At 35.2% G+C, this 24271-nt stretch overlaps 1 protein-coding gene across 2 annotated transcripts in view; it reads right to left on the bottom strand.

Moving 5' to 3' along the window:
- The window catches only part of LOC150093914 (unhealthy ribosome biogenesis protein 2 homolog), a 393653-nt gene extending 370731 nt beyond the window's left edge, over positions 1–22922 (bottom strand). The window contains exons 1-4 of one of the 2 annotated variants that reach the window (XM_090412865.1): positions 22878–22922; positions 15152–15296; positions 10302–10434; positions 1024–1158 (exon numbers count right to left, since the gene is read on the bottom strand). In XM_090412865.1, the coding sequence (XP_090268991.1) occupies positions 1024–1158; positions 10302–10434; positions 15152–15296; positions 22878–22893 (429 nt within the window). In that variant the 5' untranslated portion in view covers positions 22894–22922. Of the gene's footprint in view, positions 1–1023; positions 1159–10301; positions 10435–15151; positions 15297–22665; positions 22751–22877 lie in introns of those variants that run through there. The other variant, XM_090412866.1, reaches the window with a different exon arrangement.
- Positions 22923–24271: the final 1349 nt, after the last annotated feature.

Consider the following 24271-nt stretch of genomic DNA (forward strand, 5'->3'; position numbering starts at 1 on the left):
ACTAACAAAAATCTTAAAATAATACAACCTTCAACCCCTTACAGACAATATAAAAAATTAGCATCCCTTATCCTTTCCATTAAAGATAAGCCATAGTCCATAGACCTGCCAGGTGTTTATCAGGTCCCTTGTAGTTGTAAACTATCCTACTATGGCCAAACAGGCAGGATAGTCAACATAAGAATTACTAATCATGAGGACTATATCCGTTTGCATCACTGAGGACTTGCTGACCATGCTTTGGACACACACCATAGAATATGATGAAAGAAAACCACTTTACTCCACCACAGCAAATATAAATGGAAAAGACTTTCCTAGAAACTTTTCCTTCTATCCTAAGAAACTAACCTAACCTCAACAAATTTGGTTGCTTGAAACTGCCCCAAATTTGGGAAGCTCTCATCCTCTGTACTTCAGCCAACAGCCAAGGATGATGCCCAATTTAGCCCAGCAGGGGCCCCTATTTAGGACTTTAGGTTTATTTACTTTCAGATGACATGCTTCATCTTCATTACTTAGTATAGTGCTTGTGTGCATATATCTTATTATATTTTGTTCTCTGATAATGGCAATTTGACTTTGCCAAAAATGTATTAAATAAATTTATTTTAATTAATATTAGCCTATGTTGTAATTTCCTTAAAAAATACAGTTTTGCATTTACTGTACACAAATCTATTAATTATAAATATAATCCATATGTAACTTTTTATGCAAATGTTCTGTTTTTTATTTTTATTTTAGTTAATTTTTCTTTTTAATTTTCTCTTTATATATTTTTTACACACACTGTAACAAGCCTCTTTGGCAATATTCTGTTTCGTGATGATAAACTCATCACGAAATATAAGTGTTCTATATTAAATGCTTTATTTTGTTTTTACATAATTTACATATATTGTACGTTTATATTTACAAAAATATAAATATAATTTCAAATCATTAATTTTTATATTACTGTATTTTTTTTTTACTTTTATGATAATAAATATATACATGAAAACTTAAAAAAGTACTAACCAGCATTTCTGGCTGCATCAGAAACAGAGAATTCAAAGATGTCGAAGTCAAAATTTTCTTGCAACAACATACAACAAAAAGAGTTTGTTGCTCAATTTTATGTTGCACTGCATCATTTATCTCTAATAAAATAACCTATAATAGGAAACATGAATAAGAACAATTAACATTCTATAATGCATAAATGCTAATAAACATTATTATTATTATTACATGACACCTCCAGGGAGTTCAAGGACTCAGAGGGAGGGCACCTATTCTACAACTCTGTTTCCACCAACTGCACCAACACCATCTACCACCCAACATCACCACTAGTATTTTCAGATGACTATTAAATTATTTCAGGAATTTACAACTTATACTGGAATATTAATTAAAAGAAAAAAATACTTCCTATATTTTGGCAATGTCACACCACCATCTTCATGGGAACATACAATTATGACACGTGCACGCAGGCACTACAAAAAGCAAATGAGACAGAAGAGAGAAAACTAACACTGTCCCTAGAGTCCTAAAGGTGCTCCTTAGCAGGCTATATTGGGTTGTCTTGGCTGTTGGGCTGAAGTTCTCAAGATGCAAGCTTCCCAAATTTGAGACAGTCTCATGCACCCAAATTTGTTGAGGTTTGGAAACTTTTTTTAGAGCTGAGGTTGATTCCATGAACAATCTTTCGTATTTAAATTTGCTGCAGTGTAATAACGTGGCTTTCTTCCAACGTATTCTGTGGCGGGGTATCCAGAGCATGGTCTGCAAGCCCAGAGTGGCTGTATTGGTGAAACTGGATGTAGTCTTTGTGTTATGATATCCTGACATTTGTTGTTCTGCCTGTTTGGCCAAAGTAGGACAGTTTAGAGCTGCAAGGGACCTGGTATATTCCAGGTAGGTCTAGGGGAAGTGGCTGGTCTTTGGTGGAGAGGATAAGGGATTTTAATTTCTTATATGGTTTGTAACAAGAAGTCAGGTCATATATTTTTAACATTTTGGTTAACTTTTCAGAGGTGCCCCAGGTATAGGAAATGGTGACGAATTTAGTGTAATCTTTGTTATGAAAGGGGGGGGGGGGACTGATTTTAATAATTTTTGGATTTTTTGGGGGTTGTAGCCATTGGCTAAGAAAGTGTTAAGGATGTGGTTTAGATCAGTGGTTAGGGCATTGTCATCTGAACAGATTAATTTTGCCCTGTTATATAGTGTTTTTATAACCCTATATTGTTGTGAGGGGGGGGGAATTGCTGGTGAATGTATCTGCCTGTATGGGTAGGTTTTCTGTAAATAGAGAAAGCCAAGGAACCATCAGGCTGGTGAGTGATTAGAGTGTCTAGGAAAGGGAGACTGTTGTTTTTCTCTTTTTCCAAGGTGAACTGGATTCTGGGGTGGTGGTTATTTAAGTGTGTTAAGAAGCAGTAGAGTGTATCTGAGCCATGTACACTCTACTGCTGTAGAGTGAACATCATCAATGTAGCGAAGCCAAACAGTTCGTTTTTCTGTGGCTGAGTTTAAGGCTTTCTTTTCAAAAGTCTCCATAAAGAAGTTGGCCAAGGATGGGGAGAGTGGTGAACCCATGGCTGTCCCCCTCTATAGACAACCCAGCCATGGGTTCACCACTCTCCCCGCCCTTGGCCAACTTCTTTATGCTACGTTGATGATGTGTACACTATTTGGCCACATGGCTCAGATACACTCCGCTCCTTACCACACGCAAACAACCAACACCCCAGAATCCAGTTCACCTTGGAAAAAGAGAAAAACAACAGTCTCCCTTTCCTAGACACTCTAATCACTTGCCAGCCTGATGGCTCCTTGGCTTTCTCTATTTACAGAAAACCTACCCATACAGGCAGATACATTCACCAGCAATCCCCCCCCCCTCACAACAATATAGGGTTATAAAAACACTATATAACAGGGCAAAATTAATCTGTTCAGATGACAATGCCCTAACCACTGATCTAAACCACATTCTTAACACTTTCTTAGCCAATGGCTACAACCCCCAAAAAATCCAAAAAATATTAAAACAGTTAACGACAATCCCCCCTTCACAACAATGAGAAAAATCAGGGATGTCCAATATCCAGGGCATCTCTGAAAAGTTAACCAAAATGTTAAAAAAATATGACCTGACTTCTTGTTACAAACCATATAAGAAATTGGCATCCCTTATCCATTCCCCCCAAAGACCAGCCACTTCCCCTAGACCTACCTGAAGTATACCAGGTCCCTTGCAGCTGTAAACTATTCTACTTTGGCCAAACAGGCAGGACAGCAAATGTCAGGATATCGGAACACAAAGACTACATCCAGTCACCAATACAGTCACTTTGGGCTTGCAGATCATGCTCTGGATACCTGTCACAGAATACACTGGAAGAAAACAACGTTATTACACCACCACATTTAAATATGAAAGATTGCTCATGGAATCAGCCTCAGCTCTAAAAAACTTTCCAAACCTCAACAAATCTGGGTGCATGAGACTGCCCCAAATTTGGGAAGCTTGCATCTTGAGAACTTCAGCCCAACAGCCAAGACAACCCAATATAGCCTGCTAAGGAGCACCTCTAGGACTCTAGGAACAGTGTTAGTTTTCTCTCTTCTGCCTCATTTACTTTGTGTAGTGCCTGCGTGCACGTGTCATAATTGTATGTTCCCATGAAGATGGCAATGTGACATTGCCGAAATATAGGAAGTATTTTTTTCTTTTAATTAATATTCCAGCATACGTTGTAAATTCCTGAAATAATTTAATAGTCATGTGTTACCAATGTATAAGCCTATCTACAAGAATTAGTATTTTCAGAGACAATCACAAACATCCATGCCTACGGTGGGATTCGAACCCTCAGCCTTTTGGCTGGAGAGAGGATATGCAAACCAATCAGCCAACCATGCTGGAAATATTATAAATAATATTTCTCAAATTATTGATATGAAAAAAAAAATGTAACCAATAAACTTGAGGAAATATAATGAGCTATCTTCTATCTATAGGAATTTGCTTGTTGACAAAATACCACAAAAGGAAATACTACTCTTCAACTTTAATAATATATAATGTAAGAACACTGGGAACTCAAGAGATGGAATAGAAGAACTTGAAAATGAACTGAATAAGATAAATTAAGACATTATTGGACTATCAGAAGTTAAAAGAAAAGAGGAAAATTGTCTTTTATGCTACATTTTGGCAATACACTTTACTGGAAAGGACCAGAAGATTCAAGATCAAAAGGAGTAGGCTTTCTTGTAATCAAACAAATTTCAGATCAAATATCTACCTATAACGGTTTGTCTGATAGAGTAGCTTTTGTCAAATTAAAGATTAATGACAGAACACATAGATCAAAATAATACAAGTTTATAGTCCAACAAGTGAAAGTAATTATGATGAAATGTTGGACTATAAACATGTATTATTTTGATCTATGTGTTCTGTCATTAATCTTTAATATTTTAATTTAATCTTTAATTTTTTGACATCTTCATAATATTTTATGAAGATGTCAAAAAAGCAATAGATGGAGATAAGTGTCAATATACAATAGTCATGGAAGATTTCAATTCGAAAATTAGGAGTCAAGAGAGACGATAATGAAACGTGTAGGAAAATATGGATTAGGCTTTCAGAATGAAAATGGGAGATAGGCTGATCAACTTCTTGCAACTGACTAGTCAGTTAGATATGAATTAGATATGAATCTGTATAAAAGCGAAGATAGAAAGAAAACTCCAGAATCAATAGGAAAAAATAGACTATGACAATATCTCCATTAGAATTCTTTGAAAATGAAAAGCATTAAAACAAATGAAAAACAATAAAGCTGCCAGAGAGCATGGTTTAATAATAGATGATTAAAGAAGGTGGGGATATTCTAAAATAAGAATTGAAAATCCTCTTCAATAAATGAATCAAAAAAGGAGGCACACCCCAAATATAGAATAGTGCAAACATTATTTTACTGCATAAAATATGAATTAATTAAAGCTAGAAAACTACAGACCTATTAGTTTGTTATCCCATATTTATAAGCTTTCCATTAGAATTATAACCAATAGATTAGAAACAAGACTTGATTCAATACAACTTTCTGAACAAGCTAATTTCACAAAGAACCTCAGCACAATAGATCATGTTCAATCAATAAGCCTGCTTATTGAAAAATGCAATGAATACAACCTTCCTCTTCCTATGGCCCTCATAGATTTTGAAAAGGCTTTTGATTGCACAAAATCATCATCAATAATAGCAGCTATTAGAGATTATGGCATTGAAAGACAATTTACTGGCATAATAAAATATATTTATAAAAATGCTAATATCATTCTCAATGAAATAAGCAAAAAATTTCACATAAATCAAGGAAACACCATTTCTCCCAAACTCTTCACATTAACATTGGAACATATGATGAGCAATTTAGAATGGTCCAATAACGGACCAATATTAATGGAATTAATTAAATCTAAGATTTGCTAATGCAATTCTTATTATTGCAAACAATATAAAAGAAATGATAGAAGATCTAACAACTAAATCACTAGAAATTGAATTAGACATTAATTCTGAGAAAACCAAAATAATGACAAACTAAAAAGGATACGATGAAAGACACAACATTATTAAGGTAAATAATAAAGAGGGTCAAAGCTATATAACTGAGAGGAGACCTCCACATAGCCTTTAAAGGAATGCGGAGAACCGACCAGGGCTTCTGACCTAATGTCCAATCCTCACCTTCTCGTGGTGCACCCTGTTGGGTATCTACTTGGATATTGAACAGATGAGGATGGGCTGGCAATTTGGGATTTAGCCGACCAAATTGTATTCTTATTGGTTAAACCAAAATAAAAAATGATGGTACAACATAACAAAATTTCATGCCGGTTGGGGCGTCGCCCGGTTAAACAAGGCCCCCGTTGTTTTCGCCAGGGAACCAGGGCGAACAGCGAAAAGTCAGCTACTGAAACAAATCTGAAAACAAACCCAACTCAACATCACCAGAATTAAAGATCGGTACTATCAACGTAAGAAGCCTGAATGGCAAAGAAATGGAACTAGCTGATGATTTAGATAAGTACCAGATCGACATGATAGGGGTGACTGAAACAAAAAAGACCAAAACTGGTGAGATCTTTCTGAGCAATAAATACAAAATGTTATATTCAGGCAATGACAATCAACGAAAAGAAGGAGTAGCAATAGTATTCAACACAAAATACGAGGCTAATCTTCTTGAATGGCAGTCAGTCTCAAGTAGAGTAATGTGGGCAAATATGAGAATGGGGAACTGGACAATGAGACTCATTTGTGCCTATGGTCCCACAGAAGGTTCTACTAAGGTGGAGGAATTTTTTGAGGCTTTAGAAAAAGCAACTGACACAATGAAAAAGGAAAAGTTGGTCCTTGTTGGGGATCTAAATAGCAGAGTAGGAAAAGATTGTGAGACATACAAAAATATTTTGGGAAAATTTGGAGAAAAGAGCAAAGCTAATAATAATGGCAAATATCTGTTGGATTTCTGCTCAGGACATGGACTAGTTATTACTAACACCATGTTCCAACATAAAAATGTGCACAAATTCACATGGAGAGAAGAGGCTAGGAATAAGAAAAGTCTCATTGACTATATTATTGTTGATAGTGATGTTTTCTCCCTGGTGCAGGACACCAGAGTGTACAGAGGATTTGAAATTGGAAGTGATCACTATTTAGTCTTGAGCAGGATAAAATTGAATTTCATATTGAAAAGAATAACATGTAAGAAAGTTTTAAAGCGAATAAAAGTTGAGCAGCTCTCAGATGTGAACCGTAGACTAAAATACAGAAATATTATTGAAAAGAAAATGAAAGAGTTTGAGAACAGGAATTAAACCTTGGAGATTCAGTGGCAAACTCTGAAGAAAACATTGATTGACTCTGCCAGAGAGGCATGTGGTGAGGTTGTCTGTAAGGATAAAAAAATCAGAACTCCCTGGTGGACATAGGAAGTTAAAGAGGCAGTGAAGGAAAAGAAGAAAGCATATCAAAAGTTCCTGTCAAATAAGTCAGCTTGTGCTCTTAGAGAATATAGAGACAAATGCAAGAATGCTAAACACTATGTAAAACTAGCTAAACAAAAGTCATGTGAGGACTTTGGCAAGAATATAGAAAGTAAATATCAAGAAGGTGGCAAAATATTCTGGAGGTTGTTGAAGAAGCTTAAGAATGGACGAAAGAGTGCTGTAAAAGGAATTAGAGATGATAAAGGTGACATGAAAACGGGAGAAAAAGATATCCTTGAAGTATGGAGTAATTACTTTGAAAAACTGCTAAATGAAAGAAGCAGTGATGACAGCACAGTGGTAAAAAACACTGACCAGGCATGCAGTCAGGAATACATATCCATACTTGAAGTAGAAAAAGCCATCAAAGGCTTGAAATGTGGAAAGGCAGCAGGAGTAGATGATATTCGACCAGAAATGCTGAAGTATGGTGGTATAAGAGTCTTACAGTGGCTGCACTGCATAGTTCAGAAAGCCTGGACAGACGGACGAATTTCCGATGATTGGAGTAGAGCTCTCATAGTACCCATATATAAAAAGGGAAATAAAACTGCATGTGAGAATTACAGAGGTATTTCCCTACTGAGTGTTCCTGGCAAGATCTATGCAAGTATACTTGAGAAATGGTTGAGAAGAATTGTGGAAGAAAAGCTTGGGGAAGAACAAGCTGGATTCAGGCCAAACAGAGGCTGTCGGGATCAGATCTTCACTTTACGACAAATAGTCGAGAAAGCATGGGTATATAACAAATATCTGTATTTAAGTTTTGTCGATTTGGAAAAGGCATATGACAAGGTGCCAAGAGAGAAACTATTCGATACGCTGCAGTTATATGGTGTCAATGGGGCATTATATCAAGCAATACTTAGTCTTTATTTGAATTGTAAGTCAGCAGTTAGAATTGAAGGAAGTACAGGAAGATGGTTTAATGTTAAATCTGATGTCAGACAAGGATGTACATTATCCCCCTCCATCATTCAATAGCTGTATGGATCCCATTTTGAAGGAAATTGGTATTAAACCTCATATCAAACTTGGAGATGTCAATCTCAGCTCTTTACTTTATGCAGATGATGTTATGCTTCTAAATAATCCGGTACAAGTCTGCAAGATTCCCTGACTAAATTATAACTCTTTTAATAGATATGGTATGAAGGCAACAATAGCAAGTCAAAGACAATGAAAATAGGCAGAAGCTAAGTGGCTGAAACGTTTTATAGAACAAGTAAAACATTTTAGCCACTTAGACACGATTTTTAGTGAAGATGGTAAATTAAATATGGAAATAGACAACAGAATCAACAAAGCTGGTATGGTAGGAAATCAACTGAATAAATTTATATGGAATAAGAGAAAAATTTGTCAAATCACTAAATCAGCTGTATATCAAGCCAATTTTAACTTATGGCTCTGAGAGCTGGGTTAGAAATAAACACTTGACCAAAGACTAGAGACCACAGATATGAGAGTCCTTAGAAAGATTAGGGGCATGAACAGATGGCAGCATCAATGGCAATATCATAATAAAAACGAGGATATTAGGAAAAAATTTGACATTGTTAGCATCCAGGAATGCGTTAGCAGGGCTAATCTCAGGTGGTATGGTCACTTAAACAGAATGGGAGGAAAGATTAACAAAGCAAGTGTTCTCTGTCGGGTTGTCAGGAAAAAGACCCAGAGGAAGACCAAGATATAGGTGGACTTATGTGTTAAAATGTGCCTTAGAAGACAGAAATATAAAATGTGATAATGTTGGAGTCCTGACATGTAACAGATTGATTTGAAAGAAAATGGTAGATAGGAAGTTAGTAATGATATAAATTTTTCATGTAGTACTATCATATCCTGTATATCCCTTGAGGGTACATGTCAGAAATTTGTTGATGGTGATGAGTTGTGATAAAACTATTTATTACTACATAGGAATATATCAGAAAATATATTCCTATGTAGCAATATATAATCATAAGTAATAAAATTAATAATAATAAGCAATAAAATAAAAGAATGTGGGCCTTCCACAATGAGTCTTCTGACGGTATGAAGGTCTGATGTTAATCTTCTTCTTCTTCTGCAGCTTGTCCCACTTAAGTAGGGTAGCTGTTTGTAGTGAGTCTCCTCCACAACCTCCTGTCTTGGGCTGTAGCCACACCAAGTTCTTCATCCTCAAGAAGAACTCTCTCCATCTCTTCTTTGGCCGCCTACGCTTCCTCCTCCCCTGTACATTAATCTGCGACTTTTCTTCCCACATACTCTTCATCCCTCCTCATCACATGACCAAACCGTATCAACCTTGTCTGCTGTATCTTTGCTCCTAAGTTCACAACTTTCACCATTCCCCTTACATAGTCATTTCTCAGACGATCCTTTCTGGTCACAGCACACATCCACCTAAGCATTTTCATCTCTGCTACCTCCATCCTGCTGATGTTAGTTTTCCTCAGGGCCACAGTTTCCATAGCATACATCATAGCTGGTCTCACTACTGTCCTGTAGATTTTGCCGTTTAGATTGATCAGCACCCTCTTATTGCATAGTACTCCAGCCATCTCTCTCTCTCTCTCTCTCTCTCTCTCCAGTTCCTCCATCCTGCATCCCGCTTCCTTCTCAGCCTCACCATCCTCTTTCATTGTTGAACCTAAGTATCTAAAGTCACTGACCTTCCTGATGACGTTTCCTTCCAGCTCCAGATCTGTCTCCTGGCTGCCATCCACTTTGCAACACATATACTCTGTCTTACTTCTGCTCAGTCTCATACTTCTCTCTTCCAGTACTTTCCTCCAACTTTTCAGTTTAGCTGTCACTTCTTCTCTTGATTCTGCACACAGCACGATGTCATCTGATTATGACATAGTCCAAGGCGCATCTTCTCTCACCTCCTCCATCACAATATTAAACAGGAACAGACTTAATGCCGACCCCTGATGCAAGCCAACTGTCACTGGAAAACTTTCTGTCTCTCCCAGGCAGGTCCGAACTCTTGTCTTCACATTTCTATATATCTCCTGCACCAGCCTGACATATTTCTCCTACCTCAGACACCTCCAGACTTCTTGCCTTGGTCTGATGTTAATAATAATTAAAAATTAGAACATATTTTGAATGAAACCTAAATGCATACAAAATTATATACAGCTGAAAGTGAAATTGGAACAATCTCAGAATAAAATTGAAAAGCATTTATTATATTCATATACATTAAAAATTATTTAAAAATAAAGTATATTTACTTGAGCAAAGGAACTTTTAAGAGTTATGGTGGATCTAATTTTCTGCATTTCACTGGTATCCAATATATCACTCAATGCCTGCCAGAGAAGAACACGATTCATTTTCTCTTCTTTTTCTTTCTTTGAATTATTTCTTTAAAAGGAACCAAACACATAATGAAATCTACAGTTAAAATATAATATACTCTCAAATTTCATAAACACAAATTTAAAAAAATATATTCTAGTTCACATAAATATATTTTCTAAAATTTTATTCTAATTTACAATAGGATACTCCACAGCAGCAGTTCTCAACTGGTGGTATGTGGAAAAAGATTTGGTAGTATGTGAATAACAGTTGGTTCAATTTTTTAAATTTATGAAATTATGAAAGATAAATATTTAAAATATCCCACCTCTAAAGACACATAATAATTATGTTTTACCTTTTTTTTTTAATCTAGCAGGAATTGGCAAATCATGTGTTGATCTTCTGACTCCATGGAGGTCAGATGTTATTAATAATTTAAAATTAGATATATTTTGAATGAACCCTAAATGCATGCAAAATTATATATAGCTGACAGGGAAATAGGATCAGTCTTGGAATAAAATTGAATGGAATTTATTGTATTTATATAGAATAAAAAATTATCTCATCTTCCTTTCCATCTTTTACCTTGCAGTGTCGAGGGTTTATTAATCATCGGATCTCAAACCGTTCACAGGATAAGGTGGTCAGCCCTATGCCCCGGTGCATCCTATGTCTGCAGTGTTGAATTTTCAAGTTCTCAAGGCCAGTTTGCCTGCTTTGTGGGATGAAAAACCTCCAGGATAAACTGGGGGAAAACCCTACTGTCCATGCCCAAGACCAGCTAACTTGGCTATGGCTGAGGAAGATCCTTCAGCTCCTCACGTCACTGAAGGGAATCGAACCATATACAACTCTCTGATACCTGCCTGACAGCCAGTCACTGATTCAACTCAGAAGTCAGTTATCCAATCGCATCTGTTTCAATTTATTTAACTGTTTTTCGTGTGGCAGTCTATCAAAAGCTTTTGCAAAATCCAAGCACACCTCCGTATATGCATGTCCCCTGTCCAAGGTATTTGTCACCTTGTTATAGCACATAAGTAAGTTAGTAAAACATGATCTCCCTTTAACAAACACATGCTGATAACCACAGAGAATACTACTGTTATCAACCCATTTCTGTATCCTACTTCTCGCCAAGCTCTCCAATACCTTCACCACAACTCCAGATATACAGATTGGCATATAATTTGAGGCTACAGCCTTATAACCAAGTGCAACAATTTTACCCTCCTTCCACTCCCTTGAAACCTGTGTTATTCTAAAACTTTTATTAAATAGGCATCCCAATGCTACTGCCAATTCCCTGGAACATTCTGTTAAGATGTGTGGTGATATGTCACCAAATCCTATCACCTTATTGACATCAAGGTTATTTATTTCCTCAAATATCTCCTGCTCATTCACAATTAAGCCATCCTCTCCTATGACCTCTACACTTAAGTTCCTCATAATTATGTCCTGATCAAGATGAAGCACCCATATAAATTGATCACTGAATATCTAAATAATGTCTTCTGCAGCAGTTACCATTTATCCATTAACATCTTATCATGATCATTCTTCCTTCTACTTGCCACATATCTAAAAAACTCTGAGGTTTTTCTTTGCCTGATTTGCCAATTTCTGCTCATACTGCACTTTTATTTTCCTTACTAACTGAGTCACTCTCCTCGCTTGTTCTTTTACTCTTCATGTAGCTGATTATTACCATTATTCATCTTTCTTCTTCCAGATTTCATGCTTAAGCTCCTCATTCATCCATTTTACACCTACCTTATTCAGCCTTTTAGCCTTCGGAATATATCACACATTGATGCTGTTATGTATTTCTTTGTCAGTTCCCAAGCAACAATTATTTCCTTACCACTCAATCATTCTTTCCTAATATCATCGTTTTTAATATGATATTGCCATTGATGCCATCTGTTCATGCCTCTAATCTTTCTCAGGACTCTCATTTAAGTGGTCTCTAGTCTTTGGTCAAGTGTTTTATTTCTGACGCTCTCAGAACCATAAGTTAAAACTGGTTAGAACACTGTCTTCTAATTATACAGCTAATTTAGTGTTCTGACTAATTTCTCTCTTATTCTTATTCAATCGACTTCTTACTATACCAGTTTTGTTGATTCTGTTCTCTATTTCCATATTTAACTTACCATCTTCACTAAAAATCGTGCCATATGAATTTATTCAATTGACTTTCCACCATACCAGCTTTGCTGATTCTGTTGTCTATTTCCATATTTAATTTACACTAAAAATCGTGCCTAAGTAGCTGAAATGTTTTACTTGTTCCACAGGTTCTCCATTCATAATGCAGTTGACATTTTCAATGATTCTGCCTATTTTCATTGTGTTTGTCCTTTTATTGCTGATCTTCATACCATATCTATTACAACGGTTATGCAATTTAGTCAGGGAATCTTCCAGACTTGTAGTGGATTTCTTTAGAAGTATAACATCCTCCACATAAAGCAAAGAGCTGACATTAACATCTCCAATTCTGATATCATGTTTAATACCACTTTCCTTCATAATGTGATCCATATAGATAATGAATAACAGAGGGGATAATGTACATCCTTGTCTCACACCAGATTTAACATTAAACCATTTTCCTGTACTTCCTTCAATTCTAACTGCTGACTTACAACTCAAATAAAGACTAAGTAATGCTTGATATAATGCCCTTTTGACACCATATAACTGTAGCGTATTGAATAGCTTCTCCCTCTTGGCACCTTGTCATATGCCTTTTCCAGATCGACAGATCTTTGTTATATTCCCATGATTTCTAAACTATTTGTCGTAAAGTGAAGATCTGATCCTGACACCCTCTATTTGGCCTGAATCCAGCTTGTTCTTCACAAAGCTTTTCTTCCACAATTCTTCCACTGTTTCTCAAGTACACTTGCATAAATCTTACCAGGAACACTCAGTTGGGAAATACCTCTGTAAATTCTCAATTCAGTTTTATTTCCATTTTTATATATGGGTACTATGAGAGCTCTACTCCAATCATTGGGAATTTGTCCCTTTGTCCAGGCCTGCTGAACTATGCAGTGCAGCCACTGTAAGACTTTTATACCACCATACCTCAGCATTTCTGGTCGAATATCATCTAGTCCTGCTGCCTTTCCACATTTCAAACCTTTGATGGCTTTTTCTACTAAAAGTATGGATATATATTCCTGACTGTATGCATGGTCAGTGTTTTTCACCACTGTGCTATCATCACTGCTTGTTTCTTTTAGCAGTTTTTCAAAGTAATTACTCCATACTTCAAGGATATCTTTTTCTCCCATTTTCAGGTCACCTTTATCATCTCAAACTTCTTTTACAGCACTCTTTCCTCCATTTCTAAGCTTCTTCAACAACCTCCAGAATATTTTGCCACCTTCTTGATATTTATTTTCTATGTTCTTGCCAAAGTCCTCCCATGACTTTTGCTTAGCTAGTTTTACACAGTGTTTAGCTTTCTTACATTTGTCTCTGTATTCTCTAAGAGTACAAGCTAACTTATTTGCCAGGAACTATTGATATGCTTTCTTCTTTCCTTCACTGCCTCTAACTTTCTGTGTCCACCATGTAATTCTGATTTTTCTATCCTTGCAGACCTAACCACATACCTCTCTGGCCGAATCAATCGGGGTTTTCTTCAAGGCTTGCCACGGAATCTCCAAGGTTTGGTTCCTGTTCTCAAACTCTTTCATTTTTTCTTCAATAATCTTTGTGTATTTTAGTCTACAGTTCACATCTGAGAGCTGCTCAACTTTTATTCACTTTAAAACTTTTTTACATGTTATTCTTTTCAATATGAAATTCAATTCTATCCTGCACAAGACTAAATATTGATCACTTCCAATTTCAAATCCTCTGTACACTCTGGTGTCCTGCATCAGGGAGAAAACATCACTATCAACAATAACATAGTTAATGAGACTTTCCTAATATCCAGATATTTCCTAATCAGAATATCTGGAATATTATCTAATATTCCAGATATTCTGGATATTAGATAATTTCCAGAATGCGTTAGCATAGCTAATCTCAGGTGGTATGGTCACTTAAACAGAATGGGCAAGGAAAGATTAGCAAAACAAGTGTTCTCTGTTAGGCTGGCAGGAAAACAACCCAGAGGAAGACCAAGATATAGATGGATTGATATGGTGCAAAGTGCCTTAGACGACAGAAATATAAGATCTGATAATTTTGGAGTCTTGACAAGTAACAGACTGATTTGGAGGAAAATTGTAGATAGGAAGTTAGCAATGATGTAAATTTTTCATGTAGTACTATCATATCCTGTACACCCCTTGAGGGTACATGGCAAGTAATTTGATGATGATGATGAGAAAACATTTTCTTTAGAATTTTGTCTTAAATACAAATGGTATTTATCCAAGTGGGAAAAGAAAAGTTTAAAAAAAATCATAAGCTGCAATTATTAATTTTTAAGGTACCATTACCATGATCATCATAAATCACCATGTCTCTGGTGATAAACTGTAGAATTAGAGTGGTCAGAAGATCAGATAACTAGTCTAACCAGTTAATCAGAATCTACTTAATAAAGACAGGAGATAGGTACATCCTTCAATCGTGGAATTTTCATGGTGAAAAGGATTTGTAATCTATTTGTAAATATAGTGATATCATTCATAAAAGTAAACAAAGCAGCTGACAAGAAATTCCATTTGTAGTCTGTGAATAAAAAGAGTTGTACGACAAGATATAAAAAATTAAAAAGTGAAGCAATAATATTACTTACCTGACATGTTCTTCGATACTTTTACATAGCCAACTGAGAATTATCTCCTTTTTATCAGTTATTGGAAGTTGGGAAAAATACACCTTATGTGCAATATCAATTCTTTCAGATAAAGGGGAATTTCCATCCAATTTTTGAAAAAGGGCTAATTAAACATATAAGAATTAGTTAATTATATAATTAATGAAATGTATATAAAAAATTGTCTGGATATTTAAAAGTTTAAAGATACATTTCAAATTATATAGAGCTTTAAACAGAGCTGGTATAAATGAAGAATGCGAGAATGAGGTGTTTGAATTTTGAACGGTAATTTGAATAAGGGGAATGCTTGAAGAGTGTGACAAAATCGTGTTTCTCTGGGATTAAGATTAAGGATGTTAATGATGCTGTAAGGTGTGGAGATGAAATGTGAAAGAGATGATTATTTCACATTTCATCTTGTCTTGTGCTGGTATTAATGCCAGCAGGTGACAAGTGTGGTACACAGAAAGATACAAAAGACTTGCAAGTACAAATGAAAGCAAAAAAAAATTAGAAGTCTCGTGCCATGATATAATACAGACGAGCTACAAAGAAAAGTTATCGTTGTACATGAGTCAGTGAAGAACTGGTACAGAAGGAATGATGAAGAGTTTGTGTAATATGATCCTGCCTGGAGATCCAGGCATTATCAAAAGCAAAGTAAGGTGAAGCAAGCACTTTCTTGCAAAATATCAGCAGTAATACTATGGAATGGATCTAAAATCAGTATGAAAAGTTATTTATGTATAGGAGGGGAAATCTGAAAAGAGGAACCTGTTTATGCACAGTAAACAATCAGAGAGAAAACTAGTCACCTAAGTACCTCCATAGTGCAATTGGAAGAAGGATGGTACATTACACCCTTTGATTCTCGTTATGATGAGCGGAATCTTTATATAGTTTTTTTCAAATGAAGGTGAGTTAGCTGATCTCATATGGAGGTAGCAGGGTTGTTCATCCCACATAGAGACAAATCAGCCCTGGAGAACACACGCACAAATTATAGACAAAAACTATTAGCAGTGGTGGTGGGTGGCATTGGGGTAGATGATGATGAAAGTGAAGGTTCACTGTAGTTGGGGGAATAAGTAGTAAAGATGGAGAGGTAGAGTAGGTGCTTCCCTCGATGAGTCTATGGCCTCCTTTGAGGTGTCATGTAATAATAATAATAACGATTACAAAGGGATTAAAGGGAGGATCATATGACAGTAGTTTGTTAAGTACATCTCTCTTTCACATTCAATCAAATGCACAATTTTCTCCAAACTGGTTCCATGTACCAGTTTGGAGAAAGTTGTAAAAACTGTTCCATGATATGTCCAGAGATGTGTTGTAAGCTAGAATGTGCTGTGTATCAAGAGTGGCAAAATCCATTCTGGTGCCAATAATTTGTTTCAATAATAGAATACCATGAGTTATCAAAATCAAAAGAAATATGAAGAAAAACTCACATAAAAAACTTATTTAATGTAAAATTTTCACAAAGTGTCATAGGCATCATCATCTATAGGATCATGGAACAATTAAACAATAACAGACAATTCTAAAAAAGCACCACCTAAGTAGTTAATGTAAGATAACTATTTATACGGTCAATTTCCAAACTTAAAAAAATATATATATATATGTCATGTCATATCCCCACATGCTCCGAGGTCTGACATATGTCAGTTTACAGACTGAAGTTAACCCTGTGAGAATGGCCAGTCCTCAGCAGAGTGCCAGCAGCATCAAACAATTGTCCCTTCCAACTACTAATTGCACTCAGACTTGCTTAACTTTTTGCATGAGCCATTAGTAGCAGAGACTAGCAATCAACCAACCTTGTTGTTGGTTGATTGCTAGTCTCTGTCAATCAAGGTTGTTGTGATTGCTTATTATGATCACTTTGGGAACAGTCGCTTTTTGATAGCAATAATTGGCTGATAACATTAAGCAAAGGATATAAAAAATTGAATCATTTATTTCAATTTATTGTTATGAACATTATTTAATTTAATTTATTGTTATAAACAATTTTTAATAATCAAAACATAAAATTTGTTTTAAAAACTTATCTAATGTGGACTATCATGTCTTTGAATATAGTAGTTCATGAATAAATTGCTCATACTTATAATGCCTTTCGAAGTTTGTCGCTCTATGTTGCACACTGCAACGAAGTATTCGTAGAGCTTCTTGCATCTCGGTATTGGTTAGAGAAGCTCCTAAAATTTGTTCTTCTAAATAAGTTCACTTTCTTCTATTAGTCTAAAGTTCTCATTGGAAGCAGCTTGACATATTTTTGACACTGTTAATGTAGCCACCACTTCAATGTTGTTATCAGTATCCAACCAATTTTCAAATTCTTCTTTTGACACACCGTCTAGGGTTTTATCAAAAATTTCATTTGTAGGGTATTCAAATTCTTCGGAAGAAGGAGTTTCAGAGTTTGTCTTAAAAATCCACCTTTTTTTTTTTTTTTTGGACAGTTTTCAATAGTCTTCTCTGAGACTTGCTTCTGTGACATTGCTACCAAATGCAATACATCAAGAAGGGAAATATTTTTTGTAATTGCACTTGCATCAGATTGGTCTTTTATATAATCAAGTTCAGCTATAATTCTTGCACAAACTTTCCTGTGATAGTAAGCTTTAAAAGCTCATATGATGCCTTGGTCACATGGTTGAATTAACGATGTAGTGCTTGAAGGCAAGATTACCTTGATGTTCTTTAACGATAAATTGTTTGTGTGTACACAGTGCAGTTGTCTACTAACAAGACAATTTTTTTTTTTAATTTAAGATCCCACTTAACCAACCAATTGTTAAAAATGTCATTAGTCCCAAAGCATTTGCACTAGAGCAGTAGTCAACAGACAAACTTTGGACACCTTAAAAACACCAAGGATTTTTACTTTTTCCAAACTAGAAGCTCTCGTTTCTCACCTTTCATATTAGCACAACAAAGAATTGTCATGCTCTTTTGAAGATTTAAATCCTTTAGTACTTTCATTTTTAAACAAAAGTATGCTCAGGGATTGCACGAAAACAGAGTTCCGTTTAGTCTGCACTGTAAATATCCTCGGGAGAATATTCAGCAATAATTTTTGGCCACTCAGTCTTAATCCACACATCAGCTGATAAAAAATCAGCACTTTTTTCTTCACCATGAATATGCTTGTACACAATATTCTCTCACTTTTTCTACCTGTTAAACCATCCATTAGTTGCAGTGAAATTTTCTTTGCCCATTGTTTTTGCAAGTTCTGCTTTATTTCTGACACATCAAAGGCTCATTAATCGAAGCATTCTTTTCATAAACATTACTAAACCAATTTTTTAATGCTGATTCAACTTGAGTATCCTTACCAGATCGGGCTCTCCTCCAATCCATGTTCTCATTAGTAAGAACTGAAGTTTCAATGTTTGATCTGTTTTTCAAGATCTTACAAGAGTGGTTGTAAAATTTTTAAATGTGCAGCTGCACTACCCTGATTCATTCTGGGCAACTTATCACTCCAAAATTCTTTGCTTTTCTTGAAAAGATAAATCTTTATGTTTTTTATTTGCTTTCGCCATAATGCTAAGGGCTGTTTTAACGAGCACTTTAAGTCAAATTCACTTACTGAAAGAGAGCATGAAAATAAACTCGAAAAATCACAATTGGACTGTATTTATACTCCCCTGCATTTACCTGGAAGATTTATGTTTTACAGAAGATTAAGATTAAAAAAGAATAGGATTACACATCTGCATATGCCTGGAAGATATAAGATTTACGGGAAGAATAAGATTAACAAAAAAAAGTCAGATTTCGACAAATACTTTTTGTCAAATTTTCTCCTGATTAACCTGTATTTCTTAGAATTCTGAGACACAAAAGGCCAAATGATCGAGGATTTTGAAAACAATAACCAGAACTTTGATTATAATAAACGGATTATTTCTAGTTCATTTTAAATGGAGTGTTTTGGGACCAACTGATTTTGATAACAATAGCCGATCGATAATATTATCAGCGATCACAATAAGCGGATTCTACTGTATATCATTGTGCATGTGCACACGCACACACATAAATAAAGTTAGGAAAGATTACTAAACATTTAAAAAGTACTATCTCCCACAAAGGGGATCAACGTAGACCATCGGATCCGTTTTAAGTTAGGACAATGAAGTAAAGTTTCACACATTTCTTTATAAAGACATTCTATGAGAAAACAACTTTTATAAAGGACTTGTCTTGTTCCAATAAGTTTAATGCAGATAGCATGCTCACAAGTCCAGACTGTTCAGTCTCATGGTATTTAATATAAGACTGTGTTCTTCTATATGAATAAAAGCAGATCTTCCAGTTTGTCCAAAAGATAACCCACAAGAACAAGGAATCTGGTAGACACCTGGAAAACCTAGAGGTGGAAGCTTGTTCTTAGGAGAAGTGAGCAAGGTAGATATTTTTCTGATGGAGTGAAAGGCAACAAAAATATCCCTCGATTTAAAACTTTCACTATGCATTCAGAAATGCCTTGCATATAAGGAAGAGAAATGACAATTATTGCTTCTTTATCTGAAGAGATAGAGATACCATAACTGTTAAAAGTTTTTTGAAGATAACTCATACAGACCATTGTATCCACACTGAATCTCACCTCCACCCAAGTCAAAAGGATAGAACTATTAAGACTTTAGTACATCGTGCTCATTCTTAATGTTCTTCAGACAAACTTTTACAGAAAGAATTGCAACATATTAAATCCAACTTTTTTCAAATAGTTTTAAGGATTCTTTCATCTGCAGACTGGAGACCATAGATATAAGTTATGAGAAAGATTTTAGATATTAGAAGAAAGATATTAGAAACTACCTCAGCAGCATAATGGATGAAAGAATTTGAAGGAAGAATCAGTCAGTAGTGCACTGGAGATACTTAAGAAAACATTTTGACAGAAATGGCAGATTCTATATCTTCCACATCTGCAATTTTTGGATTACAAGAGAAATAAACCAACAATTGCAGATGAAAAGGAGATTATGGAAAACATAAATATGGAGAGCAGTTGCACAAGGAATATAAGGCTTAGGCTAGGAAAGTGACTAGTATTACAAAAAGAGAAAAATTAGAAAATGAGAGGAGACCAGCACTGCACTACAAGAAGAATCCCAAGGAGTGTTTTTCCTATGTGACAAGCAGGAGGAAAAATAATATTGGACAGATGCCTTGCTGTTTGGAGAGGGGAATCAGATGACCAATGCATATGATATAGTCGAGCTAGTTAATGATCACTTTATTAGAGTCTTCCACCCTGGTACAGCAGACTTTTTTCCTAGAAGGATAATGATAGGTGAAGTGTCAGGAAGTGAATGTATTCCGAATACTGAGTATGCTAAAAGTCTATAAGGCAGGGGAACCAGATTCCATCTAGTTCCCTTCCTTAAGGGTATTAATGTTTTAAGAGAATAAAACATGCTGTGGAACTGACTGTACCATGAGCTTGGTACAGTCAGTTCCACAGTCAGTGGAACCTGGTGTTGCACCACCTTACCCCAGTCCTGAAGATACTTTCAGGCACAAACTTTGTTTGCTCACACTTGGATAAAGGATTAAACTAAATTTATTATATTCTAACCAAGTGAAAAACAAACTTTCAACATCAATAAAAATTAGATTAAGTCACTGCTTCCATCATATACACAACTTGATGGTATTATTCAAAAGAGCTAATCTTCAATTTGTCTAACCAATCTATTATCCATCTTCCTCAACTTTTCATATGGCCATTATCAAATACCTTTGCAAAGTCAATAATATACACAAGGAGATTGCTAAACATCACCTACTACAAACCTGTGCTCATAATTATAAAGAAAATCATATATCCATCAACCCAATACTGTATTTATTCCTAACCAAGCTCTCTAATTCCTTAATTACAAGATCCAATATATAGACTGATCTATAATTTGAAACTTGTCTGGGAAATTCTGTCCTCAGGACCCCTTCTTATTGTAAGGTTCTCAGTAACAATCATGTCAAGGGCACAGCTAACTCTTTCACACATTTAAATACAAAGTAATATGTCATTCATTCACTCTTCACTGGCATATAACCCAATCAATACTTGATATATATCTCTGAGATTTTCATTTCAATCCCTCTATCATTTGCCATCTAGGTGCTGTACATTATTATTTAACCCTCATTTTATTATTATTATTATTACGGGAAACTCCAAGAAGTCCTTAAGACTCATCGAGGAAGGCCCTAAACATCATATCAAGAACAACTATTCAGCATTCGCACAGTATCTATCATGCTTTGCTTTGAATTCATTTACAGTCATGGCACCCACAACAAACTCTGGCGGCTTATTCCACCCATTCACCACTCTCCGAGTAAAAAAACCTAGTTGTAACACCCTTACTAACTACACTTGTGCTCAATATCCATGGATGGCCCCTAATTCTCCCATCACCAGACCTGTTCTGAAAAATTTTCAGTGTTCTGAAAAAATTATAGGCACCTTCCAAACATTCTAAAACACTATTAATATAATTAACGGCTATTTTAGCCTGTTTTTGTTTAGGAGTGTCCCTTATATTTAATACATTGGCTAACATAACTCAAAAGGGGTATATATATATATATATAATTTAGGACATTACGGGCGAGTGTAGAAGGCAATTATGGCAGAATAAAAAATGTTGAAAAATTATGTACATACCTTGATTTTGGTTTAAAGATGCCTTCTAAATCCAAGCTCTTGTGGAAGAGGGGGGGGGGAAGAGAGGGAAAGAACATGGGAATGTACTTGGGACACGGGAAATAAAGGGGTTCCCAAACTTATTTCCCGTGTCCCAAGTACATCCCCATGTTCTTTCCCTCTCTTTCCCCCCCCCTTCCACAAGAGCTTGGATTTAGAAGGCATCTTTAAACCAAAATCAAGGTATGTACATAATTTTTCAACATTTTTTATTCTGCCATAATTGCCTTGTACACTCGCCCGTAATGTCCTAAATTATATATATATATATATATATATACCCCTTTTGAGTTATGTTAGCCAATGTATTAAATATAAGGGACACTCCTAAACAAAAACAGGCTAAAATAGCCGGTGATTATATTAATTCAAAATTACCTTATTAATTACCATATTTACTACAAAATTATCATATTAAAAATACGACTGCACATTTCATATTCAACATATTTGAAACGGCTAACAAAAAAGAATTTAAGTGAATCCCCTAATGTGAATGATATTTTCTACTGTGCTTTGAAATCTATTAAGAGTTTTAAAACCAGTTAGGGTTTTAAATTCTCGCTTTTATAGTTTCTGTATGCGATGGTGATAATAAATGTATAAATATACCAAAATAAATATAAATTACAATGCTTAATAACTTTGTGTGAGTTTTCTACTATACATTTCGTAAAAACGGACCGATATATAAATTTTTATTCAACAATAACGTTAGACAATTTCAGATAAACAAATATAACAATACATCTAACACGTGCAGCTAGTATACAAATACAGCATGGAACTGATGCACGTGGGCCTTACAAATACACATCATGAGATAATTCAAGAACCATTAATGAGGTATTCGCAACTCCTCACATACATTACAAAATAACAGCTCTAATTAACAATATTTTGAGCCACTAATTTCATACAAGCTTCAACATGAAACTATTAATTCAAGAAAAAACTTACCGCTGCACACAGACATGTTGTGAGCTGTGAATAGACAAGGGTGACCACCCAGCAAAAATATTTCGTACTAACTTATGCAGGAAAAAGGTACTAGATCTGAAAAAAAGTACTAAATTTTCATTTGCTTTCGTTTCACTCTATTTAGGGAATTTTACGATATTACTACCTTATTATCATTGATTAAATCAATGTAAAACCGCTAAATTAACACATGTACAACAAATATGAAAAGAAAAAAAAAAGTCAAAACTCACCTCACTGTATCATCTATGACAGCGCTTCCCAAACTGTGGGCCGCGACCCCCTTGGGGGCCGTAGGTTTTGTTGAGGGGGGGGCCGTGAAACAATGAAAACAAATTTAAATTGTTTAAGACTAAGTAGATTTTTTTATTTTAAAAGAAACGTCTTTAACTTTTATTATTTATTTATTTTTTGTTATTTTTTATATTTTAATGGAAAAATTCACACATTGGTGTTGGTTCACAAACTTTGCTTCCTGCGTATTTCGGCGGTTAATGAATATTAGTAAATATTGCTTATTCATATGTTTCATTCCAAAGCAGTGGTTAATTGTATTTACTTCGAATGCTCTCCAGGGAAGCTCCAAATCTTCCTGTCCCTTTCATCACACGTTCATAATCAGGGACTGTTGATATTGACTTTATATACATATCAAAACTCGTTTTATATTATCACTGTCATCCGAGCTAGTTTTCTGTTACCAATAAAAGTTTCGCATATACTTCACACATGAAAAAAGGCTTAAACAAGTTCATGTGGGGAGATAGTAACTGCTTGCAGTGGTAAACAACACACCCTCCCTAACAGCCACTATACTGCAGAGGCAACAAAAACAAGTACTTTTATTAAGCCAGTGAATAAGGTATGAGGAGTCTGTGTAATATATTTCTCAACAAATAGTTCAATTAGAGACAACTGGGATAAAAACACACTAATTAATGAATCGAATATCCCTCATACAGAAACTATGCTGTATAGACTGAAACAAAACCATATGTTGCATGGGCAAACACAGTATCTAATTAAAAACTATTGTTATTAATTAGATGTGTGTGTGTGAGTTCGATTTCCCAAGGTAGCAATAAAATTCGGTGGAACGTGTTAAAATTCGTAAAAGTATTAAAACTAAGTAATATATATATATAATGAATGCTATGGTAGTTTCACATATGGATTTCGATTGAAGAAAGTTAGCATTTCAACTCAATTGTCAGCTATGCTTTTATCTTTCGGTTGCGCGATCTTTTGTTAATACCGCACCAATCATATGCACGTTTTCATAACCTGCCTTTGCTGACTGTTTCGCGTTAGGCTTAATTACCATAAAGGGAGAAAAGTCATAAAAGAGAAAAATATTCCTGGTCCGGGGATTC

Source organism: Typopeltis vanoorti, chromosome 23 (assembly GCF_054136105.1).
Source record: "Typopeltis vanoorti isolate ZY-2024b chromosome 23, IOZ_Tvanoo_1.0, whole genome shotgun sequence".
Taxonomy (NCBI): Eukaryota; Metazoa; Arthropoda; class Arachnida; order Uropygi; family Thelyphonidae; genus Typopeltis; species Typopeltis vanoorti.